Genomic DNA, 19,625 nt, shown 5'->3' on the forward strand with positions numbered 1-19,625 from the left:
TTCAGAAGGTTTCTCGTGGGCCGTTATGAGGTTCTGGTGGACATTAAGGAGGATATAGGTGTCCTTTGTAGGTTGTAGTGGTCCTTTTGTAATAGTAATAGTAATCCTTTCGGGGGGTTATAGTGGGCCTTTAGGGGATTTTAGGGTCCTCTAGGTGGTTAAACACCTCCACAACATGGGAGATTTTGCAGTGATCTGTTACACAGTGCTCTTCATCACCATCAATGAAACACCAAATGAGAGAATGTCCTTTGGAAGAATGGTATGCATCCCTCCAGTAAAGTTCCAGAGACTGGTAGAATCAGTGCCAAGGCACACTGAAGCTGTTCTGAACATCACATTACTAACACACTTGCTTTCTTTTCCTTTAAATTGTCCCCCATCTGTATATACACATTAACTATTCAATGGCATTGCAAAGTCTAAACAATACGACCCACTGACTATGTAAATGTGGGCTTAAAAAAAACATCTACATTGGTATTTTAAAAGATAGACCATAGATAGACAATGTTCTCGTAATACTCTGCACTCTCTACAGGGCGAACGTGGATTCATAAATTTGAAGTTGCTTTTGAACTGTGTTTGTTTCACTGCACGGTCCACATGAGGGCTCTGTTGTGCCACTCATTGGTACGTTGAACATCTTTGACCCAGTCATGACTTACATGCAGGTCATGCCTTTCTTTCGCCAGCGGGTGGCACCAAAAGCTCGTGTAACGTCTCTCTTACTGTTGCCAGTTGTCTCTCCCTCTCTCTCTCTTTCTTTCTTTCTCTCTCTCTCTCTCTTTCTTTCTCTCTCTCTCTCTCTCCACGCTTAGACAGTAACTGGCAGGTTGATGTCTGAGGGAGAGAGAGCAGCGTGGACAGATTGGCAGTCAGACAATCAACACAACTATGTAAATGAACCGTACAATTAAACCATACAATGATTGTATTTTACTTCACTTTTATTCATGTATTTATTTATTTATTGGGAAATGCTGTTACTACCTCTCTTTCTTTCTCTCTCCCTCTTTCTCACCCTCCCTCCCTTTCTGGCTGTCAGGTTGTCTCTTTTGCATAATGCCTGGACAAACAATCTTTTCGTCTACTTTCACATTTTTTTGCTCCACAAAGAAACCCCAGTATTCGAAATGCATTATTGTAAACTATTGTTAAACTTGTGAATTTATATGATGCAATATATTAGGAAACGGGGTCAGTGACACTAAGAATAATGAGTGGTATCAATCTATTTTTTCATTTTCATCGCTTTTAATGGGATTTTCATCGACTGAGTTATCAGTTTGACGCTATTGTTCTATTGCGTAATTGTGCCCCCGTGAATACTGAGCGATTGCACAAAGATAAACCAATGGCACTTTAGTGATATGGTGATGGGACAAAGAAAGTTGATTTCTCCAAGAACCTATATGGAAATGTAGGAAAAAATGTAAATAAAAGTTCTGTTTCTGACGTTGTGATGCCACAATGACCCCACACTGAGAAACACCCCCATTGGCTCTTTGATCACAGTTATTGTTGAGAGTGATTGATGCCTCCCACCGTTGCGCGCTGAGGAGAGATGATCATTGAATCCTAGCGCCATAATAATGACATCGCTGACAGGGAGTCTCACTCCCTCACGGTCGTCCCAGACTATCACCTGAACTGCACCTGTGGGCTTCATCTTCCCTTGTCATTTACACACGCAACACAAGCTCCAGACACGCGGGTGCGCGCATCACGTGCACTCTCCATCGACCAGGGATTGCATTGTGCTGAGTTGACCGGATAGCTGCTTGTTCATATAGGTTCAGCGCCTTCAGTGGGAGCACCACACACATTTGGACGACTTGCACCCTCTATTCACTAACTTTGATGGGGACTTCGACATTAAGCAGGGAAAATGCCTGTGATGAAGGGATTATTAGCGCCGCAGAACACGTTTCTGGACACTATAGCCACACGGTTTGATGGAACTCGTAAGTTTGCTTTTAATTAATTTAAAAAAAAAAAGTCGAATCTTTGTGGCAGCTATTATAGTTTTGTAAATTTTCAGGTGGTTTGTGTCCTATTTTGTAACTACATTAACCATGCAGTCTGCAGCCGATTTCCTGGAGATCCTTGAGTAGATTAACAGCCTGACACCTGAAAAAAAAAATCAAAGAATTAAGGGTTGTCAGTGCCTTTCGTGCGTTTTAGGTTCGTTGTCCTTGATGCGAGTGGCCTTTCGGTTACAGGTGACAGCAGGTATCTCAGACGAGTCTGTTTTTGCGGAGATAGACTTTAACTTCAAGGCAACTCGGAATTGTTTCGTGTCTCGGGGTGCTGTGGAAAGCCGGAGCGCTCCCACAGCAATTAGTGTGCTGATGCTGTCGCTGTCCACGGTGCTGAAACCTGCCGAAAGCTCAGCACCACAGACAGCGACAAATGGGTCAAGTGGGCGCTCACACGGGCTCCCAGCTCCACACATCTGGGCAACTTGTGCCCAGGTTGCAGCCTGTGTCATGTATTTGATGGGCTATTTGTTAACACACCTGGCAAAAATCCAAGGTTTCTGAGTTGTCCACGCGTATTTTTTTTTTCCTGTGAAGATCAGATTTATTATCAATGCTCTTTGGCCGACAAGTCCTGTGGCTGGTGCGTTCTCGGTCTGAAACTAGCAGTCGCATTTATCAAAATTAATTGGTTGCATTGCAGCACACACAGGCATTTCTAAGAGACAACTTTTGTCTGAACTCTCGCTCCTTATCTTAGTGGTCTTCTTTTTTAATAATGAACATGTTCTACGTCTCTTTGAAGATAGTTGGAAATCAGTAATGCTTTACAGCTGACGTTTGCTCCATACTTAATCCATGTGATCTGCCCTAGTCTCATTTTCTATCCCCCTTCTCTGCTTAGTTTCAGTACATCTTTAGGCTTTTAAGAGTTTCTTGTTTGTTTAATTGTGCATGCAATTGGAGAGACACTAATAACCACAGACTTCCATCCTTATTTCAGTCCCCATAACTACAGGTTGAGCACCACTGTATGAGTAAGAGCAGGCTCTATGTTGAGTAGCAACAAACATTCAGCTGCCTGGGCATGATCTCTGTTCTAACACAAGGGGACTGCACTGGTACTGTACCAAGAACAAGTGGTTTTTTCAAGCCCCAGAGAATGAACTGCTGTCCTTGAGCTGGCATAGAGGAAATTAATGTTGGATTAGGACTGCAAGATGGGGCAGACTGGAGGCAGTGGAGCTTGACCGGACAAATTGGGTCTGATGGCCTGGCCAAGAGCAAATATAAGGGAAGTGCCAGGTTCACTGCTATGTGATCCCCTTTGACGTCATCCAAGGCCCGGGCAGGCAGGTCAGACCTCGAAACAGTATATGATAAATGGACGAAAGCAAAAGTAGGCAAGTACTTAACTTGATCTGATTTCTACTCAGAGAAAAGGTCTTGTACATTTACTGGTGGCCTTTTAAAGGGATTACACTTTTTCAGTGTTCACAAAGAGAGATATTCTTCCATGTTGAGATCCAGGCTTATTTAAACACACTAAGGTGTTCAAGCCATAACTTAGTGGTTACAGAGGCAGTTAATAACTGGAAATCTTCAGTAACAATTCCATTAATAGCTGGGACAAGACATTGAAAGTTTGCTTGCTCATCTAAGTAGTTCAGATGAAGGCAAATGTAAAATGTTTGAGCCCTTTAAATCATTTTTCCATGTTTTGAGGAACTAGCAGCTTTTCAATTACTGACAATTTCTTGGAGGAGGAGGGAGAAAATATACATAAATATTACCACAGCATCCCACACAGCTGACTTGGGTCAAGTTGCTGTTCATTTTGAACAAAGTCATTTCTCAGCTCAGTTCAAGTCAGTTTTCAGCTCAGCCGTTTCAAAAGACCAACAGTGTTTGGGCGTTTCACTGTGTGCTTTGTCGACATACTGGTTGACAGACACAAACGCCTCTGATCACTGCGTTGGGTTTGATGTGCCCCTATTTGCCCATACTATAACTAACATAACAGAATTTGTCTGTACCTCTGCAGTGTGATGACTGTGTTAACGTGCTGCGTGACCTCGTACCAACTTTACAATAGTGCGCAATCCAGGTGAGCAGTCTCAAAACCTGTCCGTCACTGGCAGCTGTATTTAGTTGTGTGCTGGTCATTTGAATCACACATCGTCACTTGACTTACATCATACTATAGCAGAGGTTCCCAATCTTGAGGTTGGGACCGCCCATCAGGGTGATCACAAGATGACAAGGGGATGTGAGAGAAAAATAAATATTTTTTTACACAAAATCATGTTTTTGTTTTTTTTTTAAATTCTTTCTCTCACTCTCCTCTGGTTACTTTTACTTCTTCTGCCCACTAAAAATACTAAAGACAATCCCAGTGTTTGGTTGAACTGCTAATAAATCATGTCCACAATAAGGCCATAGCCTGTCACTGGGGGTTCACAAGTAGATATTGCCTCATTTTAAGCAGTCACAAGCCAAAAAGGTTGAGAACCACTGTACTATAGTATATTAATTTGAAGAGTATGTACATTTTTTGAGAAAATACACCAGAAATCAATCATTAAATTTTCATTCAGAAAAGGTTTGTTCTCATTTTCTATGTATGTAAATCTAAATTTAGAATTCAGTTCCTTGATAATTGGCACCTACAGTGTAGTACATAGATGGTCATGTCACTAAAATCCAGCTAAAATATATCCATATGTTTCTCTGTTTGGAAAACTGCCACTTAATACCTCTGAAATGAAGTCATTACTGGAGTCTCGTCACACTAACAGAGTACTTGCTGACTTGACTGTCTGTCAGCCAATGAGGGCCTTCATTGGGAGACGGAGACTGTAATGGACTTTCCTTCTGTCAAATTAAGCAGGAGACGATTTGGTGGAACAGTTGTAGCAGAGGGCTGTGTTAAGTCTCCCAGTGTGTGCCGCGTGGTCCCCATCCTGCACCATCGTTTAAGATTTGCTATTTTCTAGCTCTTGGCACACACTAGTTCCACTTCCAGTAGGCAGGTAATTACTGTCACAATCACTGACACAAAGACTTAGAACAGCTGTGTGTTGAGTCAGTACAGGGCGGCGGTGGTAATGTTTAAGCGTGTATGAAAGAGAGAGTAAGAGAGAGAGAGAGGGAGAAAGAGAGAGAGTCCTTATGTGTGTAAAGAGAGATGAAGACAGAGGAGGAAGAGGGCAAGAATAAAAAAGAAAGTGTGAGGCAATTTCTGCACTTTGCTGGTTTGTGTCACAGAACCTTATGTGTGTATGTGTGTGTAAGTATGTATTTCTGTGTGAGTGCTCAGCTGTCTCTGTCTTTGAACATAAGGGTAGTAAAGAAGAAGTTTCCTTTCCACTGATTAACTTTCTTTAACTGCAGAACATCCACTTAAACTGTTAAAAAAGTGGCTGTGGGATCCCACGTTGTTGTTAGCACTTACTGCCATGTGAATATTTAAGAACTCATCACAGTATCATGCACAGTAGAAGAAGCTGTCTCTATTAGATCCTGCTGACTCAGAGAAGACAGAGGATAACCTTATGACCTGCAGTAAGATCCGGGGAGCTAATTACTAATTTTGAAGGACCACAGACATGCTGACAGTACGCAGTGGTTAGTACCAACCAAAAGTAATCCAAGGAAGGGGAACCGGTGAACTGGCAACAGGGTCATTGGCGCCCAAGGCTCCAATGATAGAAAGCTTTCAGAAAACACAGTGTATTGCAGTTTGCTGCGTATGGGGCTGTGTAGCAGCAGACTCGTCAGAGTGCCCATGCTGACCCCTGTCCACTGCTATCCACCTAAACATTGTTGCAGACCATGTACACCCCTTCACGGCAACAGTATTCCCTGATGGCAGTGGCCTCTTTCGGCAGGATAATGCACCCTGCCACACTGCAAAAATTGTTCAGTTCAGTAATCCGATCACGCATCTGCAGGATGTGCTGGAAAAACAAGTCCAATCCATGGAGGCCCCACCTTGAGATTTACAGGACTCAAGGAATCTGATGCTAAAGTCTTGGTGCCAGATACCATAAGACACATTCAGAGTTCTCGTGGAGTCCATGACTCGACAGGTCAGAGCTGTTTTGGTGGCACATGGAGTACCAACACAATATTAGGCAGGTTGTTTTAATGTTGTGGCTGATCGTTGTATGTTTTAACAAGGTTCATTAAAGTGGAGATAACCTGGATTATTTGTTGGGAAGACATCGGCAACTGTTTAATTTCCCTAATAGCACTTAGTACAATGTTATCTTACAATACGATTATGGTAACTTGTGAAGAGGCAGGTCTGATGTTGTTCTCAGAGAGAGAATGAGTGTGAAAGAAGTAATGAGTGCAGTTATGAGACTGTGAGGGAGTAATCAATCATCATTGACTGTAGTGCTGCAGGGTGCAGAGGGGCTCTCACTTACTGGCAGTGGATTGGCACTGCTGTTCCCATTTTCTCCAAAGCCCACTTAATATCAAGACTGTTTTATTCTAGGGTAAAATAAACAGAAAATATGGTGTTGTGCTGTATCATGGTGAACATTGTAGAATATAGAGGACCTTTTTTCATGAAATCATATTGAGGTACTGCCATAGTGCCCACTAAAACCAAAAAGTAGCACAATGATAATCATTCGTGTATCCTTGAAGGAATGAATTAATGAAGTAGGTGGTGCTAAAGGTTTGATCATATAACGACTACTTGCAGGACTATGTAAGATATGGCTGGTAAGCTAATCAGTAACATGTCGAGTATAGAAGGATGCATAATCAAGTTAACTGGCTTGCTGCCATCTAGCTACCAGTTGATAAGCGAGCTGGCTTGCTCATTACCCACACAAAAAGTTAATACAATTTATTTGTTACATCATCTGTTCTATTAATTCTAACTGTTCTATTGTTCTATTATTCAAATCTGTATGAAGTGATATGCCACCTGGTGTTAGTGCAGTAAGTTGTTAAAGTGAAATGTTAGCAAACAGTTGCCTATTTACACATCATGGAGACACGAGCAACATTAGCATCCATTTGAAGCATGTGGCGCTCTAGCTAAATTCTTCAATAAGTAGTCGCTAACTTTGTCTGTCTGCCATTAGCCTCTGGGCAAGTAGAAGACAGGGGTTTTTTTTTTGCTGAAAATAGGTGCTTGCTGCTTTGCTGCATACACTGTAAGAACAATTATGTGCCTGAAGACAGCGTGTTTTAACTTGTATTAATCAGGCATAGGCTGTTTCCTACAAAATCATCAATTGCATTTCCTGTTAAAAGTAAAAAGATCCTCAGCATCTACCTAACTCACTCATTGTAAATCATTATAGCTAAAGGCATCAGTTGTACATGTGGAAAATGTTACATTAGTGTTTTTAATTAATAGCAACCCAGAAGTATCCACTGGCTTTAACAAGGGTTTGACAAAGTATATAGTTAAGAGGACACAGCCACCATCATCAGTACAGACTCAGCAGGCAAACTCTGTCCTCACAGTAAGGTCACTAGACATTTACTGTGTATTCGAAGGGGGCAAACACCACATCTGTTCCACCAAACTTCTGGGACGTCTGCACGAGAGCGTTCCTCGTCACCGCAGACGTTATGCCTTGTTAACCCACCTAATAAGCGAGATTCCTCTCCTAATCACCATCTAAAGGACTGTCCAAAACAATCGAAAACCCGGGTTTCACCAATGGAAGTCTGGGCCAGGTCGGCCATTTTTAGACTCAATTAATTTTTCATTTGAGAGGATTGGCTTTTGTGAGAAAGAGACAGAAGCTATGGAAGAAATTTTTAGGAAGCAGAGAGGGAGGCAGACAATTGAATACGAAAGAGATATTGACCATGAGAGATAGAGAAAGAAAAGCAGGGTGGCGGGTTGGGAAATTGCAGGAATGTAATGACTGGTGTAATGTTTCAGTTGTTGAGAGCCTGGGGGACTGTATAATAAAGAGCCACAGAAGTGATTAAGGCTGTGGATTTGTCTAATGATTTTCTGTCTTCAGTTATACGGTTTGAGAGGATTACCACTGTTGGCATAGCTGTGTGAGTGTGTGCATGTATATACTGTATGTATGTGCATGTTTATTGATGATTGTATGGTCTGACTACATCATATACACACAATTGATACAGCACCTGCAATTTGTACATGAATTTACATTGCATAAATCTCATAATCCCATGTGTTGACTAGAACCCGTATCTATTACTAAGACAAACTGTGCAGTTGTAATTTTGGTTGCCATGGTGTGTGTCAGTGGTAACTATGGGAACGCTACAGTGACTTTATTCTGGTTATGTGACTGCTCTGTAGCAGTTTCTTACATCATGAGTTTTGGCAAAAAAAAAAAGGGTGAGAAGGTCTTTCCATTCATCTCTCCACTTCTCCACCGATTTTTACCACATTCCGTCTCATCTTTCATCATTCCACCTCTCACAGCTCCATCTCACTTACTTTCAACTTTTCACATCACCTTCTCTCCCTCTATCCCTTTCTCACCATCATATGTCTGCCTTGGTGTATTTCTCAGCCTCCCTTTCTCTTCCCCTTACCTGTCCACATCCACCTCATCTTTCACTTTCACACCTGCCTCATCATCCATCTTCCTCTCTGCCTGCTGTGTCTCTCTGTTGGTTTCTGTTTCTCTCTCTCTCTCATTCTCTTTCTACATCTCCATTACTTGCTCACCCATCATAAGAGTTGCATCTGAAATAGCTCTGGGGTTGCTCTGAGTAGTGGCACAGGGCTGTTGAGGAGCTGGTGAATGCACATACGGAGCACTTGGGAATCTCTTTAAAACCACAAATCTGGGACAAAGCAGTGTGTAGGTAAGATACCTCTTCCATGAACACGCACAGTCCTCCTCCCCACTATGACCATTTGTTTAGGGGATTGCACTGAAGGAATTCACCTGATGGTGCAGTTTACACTGCTTTAGATTTTCCTCTGACCCACCTAGTTATTGCAGTACTGACCTGTTGAGAAAGTAGATACCTACAAGTCCTTGTCATTGCATTCCACAACAACCAATATGAGAGTTTTCTATTCCTTTTGTAAGGACACAATGCGTCAGAGCCCTCCACACCAGATGTCCGCTGGAAAAATTATGTTGCTTTTTCGAATCTGCCATCCCTATGGTTAAAATTTGCTGATGTTTAGGTAAAAAAAAAGTACTTGATTAAGGTCAGGAAAAGGTATGGGTTGAAAAAAGACCAATAGTCTGCAGTTATGTTAGCAGCTCTTTGAGACTGTCTTCAGTGGTGCTATGAGCTAAATGCTAACATTAGCATGCTAACGTGCTCTTGATGACAATGAAAAATGCTGATGTTTTGCACGTATGTGTACCATCTTACTTTAGAGTGTTAGCCTGCTAACATTTGCTAATTAGCCCTAAGTATTGTATAAGACAAATTGAAATTTTGATCCGATGATGGCAGGGGAACCTAAGGAAAGACCAAAGTTATTACGATTCAACCAAATTTAAGGGTAATCCATCCAATTGTTATAAAAATATTTCACTGCCAGAGGAAAAGTTTAGCATCACCAAAGCCAGTAGGATTCATTCTCTTGGGACCTTGAATGTCTGTACCTAAATTACATGGCAACCCATCCAGTAGTTGCTGAGATATTTCAGTCTGAAACAAAGGTTAAGGTTAAGAGAACACTGTCGTCACAAAAGAAACAGTGTTTCCTGTTTGTAGAAGGTCGCATGCCAGCTGTCATGCTATAAAACCTTTGTGTTGCCAACTATGCCATTTTCACTTTTGCTTCTCACAGAAAACATAATTTGTATGATCACAAGAGGTAATTCGCCACAAGAGGAGAGGAAATAGCTGTCTTACACTGACTCACAAGTATCTTTTATTAATAGCTCACACGTGCTTTACAAATCATTCATTCACCAACAATTACAAGGCACTTCAGTTGACTTTTATTGCATAAGAAAACTCTGTAACCATCTCTCTCTTCTTCCTTCTTACTATCTTGCTTCTCTCCCTGCCCTCTTTCCTGTTTTGCCCTCCCCCTCTCTTTCTTTGTCTCTGTCTTTTCCCCTCTCTCTCTTCTCTGTGTCCCTGTGGGGTTTCTCCAGCAGCTGTCATGCAGTAGTACGAGCATGAGGGGAGATGATCTATGGGCTTCTACACCGGTGCAATTAGCCAAAAGAAATTCAGACTGGAAAGAGGTTGAGACAGAGAAGAGAAGATCCAGAGTAAAGGAAAAACGAACAAAAGAAAGAGACAAAGGGGAGGTAGCTAGGAGGGAAAACAGTGAGATGAAATCTAAAAAGGACTCAGAGATGAGGAGATGATTCAGAATTTTCCCTTAGCAGAGGTTCAGGGTGCAGAGGAAAGATAGCAATAGCAGACAGATGATGTTCTGATAGAGGTGGAGGGGAAGAAGGTGAATGTGTGCAAAGAATGAAGGACATAAATGGATTGGGGAAAAGAGGGTTAGTCTGTTGGAATTCCAAGGACAGAGAGGAGATGAAGAGTAATTAGGCCGAGATATCCAAAACGGTAGGAGGGACATAGAGAACAACGAGGAGGGAATGAAGGAGGGAGCAAAGGTTGATAGTGGAGGCAGAGAAGGGAAAGAGGGATACAGCAAAGGGCACTGGAAGTGATTGAGATAAAAGTGAGATCTAAAAAAGAGAAGGAAGAAAGGGAACAAAGGTGGGAAAATTAGAGGATGGAGGGAGGCGGGAACAGGGGCATGATGCTGGCAGATTAGCAAATGAGGAATGGAGGGAGCCAGGGAAAGTAGGACAGTAGGAGGGAGGTATAGACTGAAAGGTAGAGAAGAGGAATATTGAGGGAATTTGGTTGAAAGGACAAAGTAAAAAATACAGGATAATGGTTAAGAAAATGGTAATTGTGCTCTGTGTCAGCCTAAAACAAGTGAAGACCAATGACAGTAGAGGTGGCCAAGATTGCACATAAAAATGAATACATATACAAAAAAGAATGAACATAGGGTGGCCTTTTTTGCTGAGATGATCAAAAAATGAATAAGACAACAACAATTACATTTTTCTATAAAATTAAATATTTATGAATAAATAAACACCAAAGCAAGAGTTATTGTTATTTTAAGATTTTATACTCAAAAATGCAGCTCATCTTTTTCATAAGGATTTGTGGATTGACAGTGGTGTGTCAACATAAGTAACCTCTAAGATGTCATTACATTTTGATCTAAATGTTGCTAAATCCTGATTGGTGAATGGAAGTACCTGACGTCACTTTTTTCCAACCAAGCCCCATCCACTTCAAACTGTTGAGAAAAGCATACAAAAATACACGTGCTGAAATCTTTCATCTGAAATAACCAAAATTGCTCCAACTTTGGCATAAAATACTGTGTTCATATAGGGCCCCTATAGGGCTCATGGTAAGAAGCTGACTGACAATATAGTGGTGTGTCAAAAAATGTCACTGGTATTAAGAGCAGTGTATGTAAAAGCTTTCATGAACTAGGTATAGGCTCAATCACTATTACACAATAATCTGCAACATGGAAACGTATTCATACCGTACGTCACTCTGGTGCTTACTTTGTTCCAGTGTCTTATTATAAAGCAACAAGCTTTCAGATGAGGACAGTGTCTTTTGCTTGAGTGTCCATTTGTGCAGTCTGTGTGCATTTGATAAGTCGTACAATCTGCATCACAAAACAAGATAAATAACATTACCTTGCCTCCACTCCATTCCAGCCACACTTACTATACATGCAAACAATGCACAGAATATCTTTCAATTCGGTTAACTGAACCAAAGTAATCCATTGTCCAACACAGTATAGAGTGTATTTCTCTGTAAACATTAGTTTTCTGTCAGCACCATCTTTTCATGCTCTGGGAGCTGCCACCAGACAAGCTGCAGGCCTTTGCCTCGGGTCCCTGAGAGGGCAGCAGTCCTGTCGGTCTCTCTCTTGCTTACCCCCGAGCCTGAGGGGCCTCACATCTGACAGCCGGTCCCAGCGCTGAGACCCACTCTGACCATCTGCCTGGGCCATGCAGTCAGAGTATTACTGCTGACAAGAGATGTTCTCTGGGTGTTTTTCTCCTTCATGAGTGGATAACACTGTCACTGCATTTTATTTATTTATGTTGACGATGAGCTCATGTCTTGTCCATCATGCATATTGATAATAGTAAGACTGCGCTAACCAGGTTAATTACTTAGACATGGGAACCCAGTGACATCACTAAAAAGATGTCTGATGAGATATGAAACCATGAGTGGATCAGACAGGTTTTAAACCCCCCCCCAGTAAGACAAACTTATTTAGAAGATTAAGATTCATTTCAGGTGTGTTCACTTTGGAGTTTATCTCCAAATAAAGAGGTCAATAATCTGTCTAAACTATTTACAAGGCTTGTTTACAACCTGGCTGATTGTCAGAACACTTGTGTGTTTTCCCCTGGTCTGACCTCTATTTAGGAATGTCACAGTGTTCATAGAGCTCTTTTACTTTGCTAATTACAGCACGTCTTAACCTATAGAATTAATTGCCAAAAAGTCAAAAATAGGATGTTGTAATAAACTGGAATTATCCTTGAAAGGATAAAGTCTGGTGATGTTCTATATTCTTCTGTTCCCACATCTCAGAAAATACTTTGCTTAGTATAAGCAATAGAAAAGGATGAAAATAATACCCAAGCTTTAATAAACCAGAATTATTCTTTATTCACTATTACATAATCCTAGGGTACTTTCTTTTCTGTTCAAAGTTAGACATTCTTGAAAGTGACAAGAATCACAATTTTAGCGAGTGCCAGCAAATGTTGATAGCTGAAGCAATTGTTGATAGCTGAATGGGATTATAAAAAGGAACATGTTGTTCAATCCTCTTGAGGGACGCATACAAGGGTTTTGTTCCCCGCCATTGTATTCCCAGTTCAAATCTGAGGTGGTTTCCCTCAACAAAGCCTGACATACAACATAAAACAATTAAACATCTCGGTTGCTGGAAAAAGGAATTATTGATGCAGAAAATTGATTTTTATAATGAAATGTAATTAAAACAAGTTGCTTTGCAGGATGTCTCCAACAATTATATTATAAACAAGCTCACATTGTTCTTTGTATTTGTGTATGAGCATGTGTCTTAATGTGTGTGAGTTATTTCCTGTGATTGTAATAATGGGGGTATGATTATTGGGTGTGATTTGCTAATGTATCGTGTACCTTTAAATATGTGTGTGCGCGGTTTGAGACTTGCTAGTTTGAACAGGTTTGACTGCTTATCGAATAAACAGCAGTGCACACACAAATACACACACCTACATCCGCACACGCATATATTATTGAATCTGACAAACCACAGTAGTCCACTGTTTTGTGTAATGGGCATTGCACTGTAAACATTGGCTGTCTATCAGCACAGCTCAGCATCATCCTGCACTACACTGACACTGTGGGCGTTTGTTTGTGTGGATGGGTGTGTGTGCTTGTGTATCATAATAAATGGATTTAGGTATAAACAGCTGGTCCACTTCAAATGGGTATTTAGAGGTACACACAAATAGGCTAATTAATTGTGATAGACTTCAGCACTAATGCAATTCTGTTTTCACTGTCATCACTCGAGCAAAATCCCCACTGATCATCCACTCTTGCTTTTCTCTCTCACTCTTTTCTTTACTAGAATGTCTCCTTAACACATAACCTCTCTTTACTGCAACTCTCACTGAAAGTATTATGAATTCAGGGTCAGTTTCTTGACACCAGGGAATGAGTTTCAAGAGTATGATTCCACTGCTCTTCAGTGTGCCGATGAATCAGTCATTTATTGAGGTAAATGACCTTCATGTTGTAGCCCACACAGGCCTTCATCTACCCGAGCTGAGGATCCCATCAGCCTTTGTATCTGTGTGTTAGAAGTCACATTTTAGCCTTGGTGGCTAGCGCGAACAACAACCAGAGAGGCACTCCTTGACCAGTTGAATTTGTTTCCATTTTTATTATCTGAAGTTTCAAAAGTGGGCGACGGGAGCTGAGAGGTTAAAGCCGTGGTCTCACAAACAGAGTGTTGGCGGTACAACATCCTAGATGAGCTGGTTAAATTTAATTTGGGCACTGAATTAATAATGTCTATGTCCGCGTTGCTTTAAAAAAATCATTAAAGCTGCTCTTAACAATATTGACAATACAAAATTTATCTGAATATGTGTAATTTGAAAGGTGTCTCTAATACTGACCAACCCACAGAAAATTATCACCTTTTTCTGCTCTTCCCCTCAGTCTCGTCTTTCACCTCACTGTTTTTGGTTTTGCAAATTTACGGTTCGGTTTGCTCTCACCTCTCTCATTATTTTTAGCCATAGCAGACAGATGGTTTCATCAAAAAGATCTGATAAAACCAATGTATGTTACCTGCTCAGCAGTAACAAACACAGGAGAAATTTAGCGACTGGCTAGTGAGCATAGTGGAGCATTGAGCAGTGAAAGAGCCAGATATTTCTTTCAGAGCTTGGAAGAGATGAAAAACAAAGCAAAGACCAGAAACAAGACCAAATAAGTGTAATTGTTGCTCCATGTCTGCTGGATGTGAAAATGTCAACTGTTAGCTATCAACTAAGGTGGTATATACAGTATGTCAGTGCAGTTTACAGCTTGTTGCACTGCTTCCAAGTGGCCGAAACAAAGTTATCAATTAAAGCAGGTTTCATTCTTAGTCAATTGAAGTTTAATGTTGGTTACGTTAATTTATATTACCAGTGCTAATCCATGATATTTATACTTTGCAGTGCTACCGATGTGTGGCTGTTAAGGGATTGGTTTTGGGACCTCCGGGGATTCTTGAAGGAGCAAAATGATGAATAGTTTAAAACTATAGTTTGGTCTGTGGGGAGCTTTACTGTTTTTCCTTTTAGCCTAGAGTCAGAAAAATCATACTGGATGTTATTTTTTATGTTACTGCATTCAATAAGGATATGTGAAACAGCCTATGGGGATGCTGACAGTTAACAGCGTATGTCCTTTCTTGTGAGAGGAGCTGGAGATTGAGCTAAGATAGACTAAACTCGCTGCTCCTTATTTCTTTAGCTTATAGAGAAATATAGAGAAATATCAAAAAGACATCCATTAGTTTGTCTAAGTCTGGGTAAGCAGGAAAAGTAGTACAATCCTACCACAACGCCAACGCCCTCACAACCTCAAGAATAATGTCATCACTTTAGCTCCATGTCCTTCTGCTCACCTTGCCTCTTCCTCCTCTCTCTCCTGCAGACAGCAACTTCATCCTGGCCAATGCTCAGGTGTCGAAAGGCTTCCCCATCGTCTACTGCTCTGATGGCTTCTGTGAGCTCACAGGATTTTCCCGGGCAGAGGTCATGCAGAAGAGCTGTGCCTGCAAATTCCTTTATGGGCCTGAGACCAGCGAAAGCATCATCCTCAGCATCGACGACGCCTTGGAGGAGCGCAAGGAGTTTAAGGACGAGATCATGTTCTACAAAAAGACAGGTGACACTTGGAAAGTTGGTGGGACAGACAGAAATGTGTTTTGTTGTTTGTTCAGTAGTTGTCATCTTTGTTGCCTTTGTTTATCATTCAATTTTGCGGCTCTTTTGTGCTCATGCCCAGTCATGTTACCATAAGACAAGGACTCTTTGCCTTCCTCTACATTTGCCAATTAAGTGTTGGAGCCAAGGCAAGTAGACAAGCACAGAAAGCCATTAGGGAGTGCACAGACAGAGCGATTACCATGTCAGACTTTTCCTGTATACTTCCGTAAATGGATGGCAATTTTCAGTAGCTATTTCAGAAGAGGCTTCATTTAAGTAGGCATAGATGGAACCATGGATAGATGAAAGGATGATTGGAGGAATGGATGGATAACTTTTTTTATTGGTCCATTCTCATTAAAAGGTGATTAAACAAAGCAATCAGTCACAAAAGTTCCCCAGTTATTATTTAATGCTGATACACATTAAACTTTCATAGCTGTAAGCTGGTGACTCCTTAACCCTGATTCCTTCAACTACACTGAGCCCAGTAGCTAGCTTTGTGTTTTGGTGTGTGCCTCGCTGATTATCCAGCTGGTCAGTGAAGAAAATTGAGACGAAAATAATGAGCACATCTAGGCATCTGTGGAAACATGCTTGCTGTGATGTGGGATGGTGTCATGTGCCCTCGCATGTTTTCTTACTTTCATGTTTCTTGTTTTTCTTGTGTCTTGCAGCAGATTCAGTTGTGTGAATCTACAAAAAATCTATAAAAAAGGAGACAAACTTATTTTAAATAAGTCTGGCAACATTTGTGTTTGGTGTGAATTTCTCTGCAGCTGCCCCATCATAAAACAGGAGAAGAAATGAGTTACTTGTTACATCAGTTCTGCATACTGTCGTAATTGTGCAGACTACCCAGGTGTAAAGGGTTAGATTAAACGTTCATTCTTGAGCTTGGAGACATGTTGATAAAACACTCTCACTGCAAGGTCCATTTAGTTGCTGTTCTGGAGCTTTTGATTTTATTACATAATCTTCCTCAGCAGATGGAGTTTTCCTAGTTGTCATGGAGATAGAAATATTAAAATTTCCATTTTTCTGAGCATTTTAAAGAATTCTCATCCAATGCCAGCTAAGAAACTGAGAGTTATGTTGATACCTGATCTTGGAAAGGGGGTTATTTTGTTTTGTTTTTCCCTAATCAGTTGTTGGTGATTGATGTACCTGACATCATTTTCATCTGTCAATTTAAGAGTTGTTTTTGCACAGTTTTACATCCGTGTCTGTAACATTCGCCCTTGTTGCCATTTTGCTCAATGCTCTTCTAAAATGATGAATACAGGTATGATGGTATGTGCATGTGTGAGGTGTTGTACCACATTCCTACACTTTTTCTTTGATTGATTTATAAAGCAGATTTAGCAGGATTCTCAGTGCAGTTTGCATAGACACAGCTTGTCTAATACCATCACAGATGTGACTGTTTATGCCACTCTGTCTCTCGCTTTGTCATTTTCTCTGTCACACTCCCCCTTCTCCTTTTCCCTTCTGTTCTCTATCACTTTCCTTTTGTTACCTCTCATTTCCCTCTGTCTCTCTCGTGGCAATACCATTATCTTTTCTCCCACCTCTTTTACCATTTCAACAAAGTGCTGTTTGTGCCAACAAACACAATTGTCTGTCCCTCATGCTTATCCTTCTCCTGCTTTCCCTGCCTCAGCCTTTTTACGTTGTCTCATTCCTCTCTTTCTGTCTGTCGCAGCAGAGTCCTGAAAGTAAACATAGCTGATTGGTTTGGTTCGTCCTCCGCCTGTATGCCTGAGAATAGAGAAAGCTGCGTGTTCACAATCAGGGTCGCGCTTTCTGAGTGGGAGTGATGGGAGGGAACTCCATGGGAAATCCCTCTCAATCAGCAATTCATTTTTGCTGACTGAATAGACAAGAATGATAGGTAGAGCATAACCTCTGCTGTGAAGACGTTCATCTCAAATAAATTTATGTACTACAAAACAAGTAACTTCAAATGGAAAATATGTCATTTTGAAGTTCACCGATGCACAGAATGATATAATTGATATCCGGGAAATTTCTAAGCCAGCAAAGAACCAGTGTCCCCTTTTTGATCATCCAAATCTGAACATAAGCACACTATTGCTGGTGCAGAAACACACAGGCTCACAGATGTTGACCTGCAGTTCCTCTGAAAAGCAATCTATGTAGCAGGAGATGGGACTTCAGAGATGGGTTCATTCCTTGTTGTGCTCAGGGAACAGGGACTTGGTCCATTTAAAGGCTCTGCTTCTCCTGAGGGACTTCTAGCTGTAGATAGGCTCACTAATAAGTCTGGGAATCTGTCTTTCTGTTGCTCCATGCACACTAATACATGCTGGTATAAATGCACACATTATGAATCCATTCTGAGTATAATCAAATAATGTTTTTCCCTTTCAGCTGTGCTGTTCTGGTGCCTGCTGGACATTGTGCCAATTAAGAACGAGAAGGGAGACGTGGTGCTCTTTCTGGCTTCATTTAAGGACATCACCGACACCAAAGCTAAAGCCATCCAAGAGGACAAGAAGGAAGGTCAGTATGTGTATGTGAGGGTGTTGGGGATGCCACTAAAATTCCTCGATTCTTTGGACCAAATTCGATACCACAGCGCATCTCCAGTATCATTATATCTCCAGTACCTACAAAATCTGCGGTACCCTCAGTATCTATGGTATTGTAGAAAAAGAAGGTTTCAGAATTTTGGCATCAACTTGGTAACTAAGTATCGGACATCCTTAGTAGGTGTGTTGTTAATGTTTACTATTCACTTATCATGTGAATTTTGGTAACCTTAAGGGTGCGGCTAATTGGACAGAACAGAAAGCATTTGTCATTTATCCATCACACCAAATTGTTAATAACATGATACTTGCTTTTGTGGGCAAAACAAATCCTCAACTTACATTATAAGACAAAATCGGTATGATTGTGTTGAAGGTGAATGTAAGTTTGTTTTCTCCAACAAAAGGGTGGTGAGATCACTATACCATCACTTCATTCTTCCTTTAACTTATATTGACACCTTAGTTCAGTAGGAAGCCAATATCTGGGCTCAGTATCATAGGTTTGTAGTTCTTTTAAAGCCAATCCTTTTAAGAAAAACATCATTTCTGCCTGGGATATGTTCAGGGCCAACCTTTTTTCCAGGAGAGGAAGTGCTACGTTTTTATATCACACACACATCGCAGGTAGGTGGTCGGGGTTGATGGTGGACTGCAAAGTACAGAACATGTAGACCGGGAGTTAGGTTTATACAACAAAAACACTTTGATGACTCCAGTGCAACAATGATCTCAATAGTTTTGGCAGAATTTCACCTGCCCTTCCAGTATTTTAATGATATTCATGATTGTAAATACAATTAATAACTAAAGGAAACGACGTTGCAAGTATGTTCTTGGAATCAATTTCCTCAAAGGATAACCTTAAGGGCAACATCTAAGCTAAAGCCATAAGCAACCTACAAAGCAGGAGAGAAGGTCACTGTGTGTGTCTGTGAAGTCAGCAAACTGACTTTTCTAATCTCAGGCCTGCCTTCTCCTGATTTGCCTAATTACTCTCATTACTGTACGTAAGGGAGAACTGGAAGCAGAAAGCAAAGTTATTTTTGCCCATATGATGAAATGCTTTTCATAGAAAAAGAAAGAGGCTGATGCAGCATGCCGTTAGACAGAGACAAACGGCTCACTTTAAGGGCTCTGGGGAAGACAAACTTTTTTAAACAAGAATATGCCTGGTTAGTCTCCCAGAACATTTGCATTTTTGGTGCTGTTCTCGCTGCATGATATAGAAGGGGTGTGCTTGTTTTTGCGTGTTTAAAACCAGTACAGAATAGTTAGCAAGTGCATAAGTAAACTTTGTTTGTTTAACACCAAAGTTACAAAGTGAATATAAAAGAATTTTAACAATGATCAGTGGCAAAAATAAAACCCATAAAAGTGTTTAAAAAGAGAAATATTAACCAGGAGATACACAGACACTGACATCAGGGGGGTATTTCCATCCCTGCTGAGGAAGCCTTTCAAGGACAGACAGACACTTGGGATGTGATCCAGTTAGCTCTCTCACCTACACACTGATTGGACAATGTGTGCAAAAGAGGGAAACCCAGTCTCTGGCGTCAACAGTCTCTTCTCTC

General features: G+C 41.0%; 1 protein-coding gene across 1 annotated transcript in view; it reads left to right on the top strand.

Annotated features, from left to right (window-relative positions):
• The first annotated feature begins 1,891 nt into the window (after positions 1 to 1,891).
• Positions 1,892 to 19,625, top strand: part of kcnh8 (potassium voltage-gated channel, subfamily H (eag-related), member 8) — a 47,307-nt gene continuing 29,573 nt past the window's right edge. Inside the window, exons 1-3 of the mRNA XM_040121853.1 lie at positions 1,892 to 1,967; positions 15,219 to 15,452; positions 17,888 to 18,019. Coding sequence (XP_039977787.1) covers positions 1,892 to 1,967; positions 15,219 to 15,452; positions 17,888 to 18,019 — 442 coding nt within the window. The remainder of the gene's footprint in view (positions 1,968 to 15,218; positions 15,453 to 17,887; positions 18,020 to 19,625) is intronic.

Source organism: Xiphias gladius, chromosome 24, assembly GCF_016859285.1.
Source record: "Xiphias gladius isolate SHS-SW01 ecotype Sanya breed wild chromosome 24, ASM1685928v1, whole genome shotgun sequence".
Taxonomy (NCBI): domain Eukaryota; kingdom Metazoa; phylum Chordata; class Actinopteri; order Istiophoriformes; family Xiphiidae; genus Xiphias; species Xiphias gladius.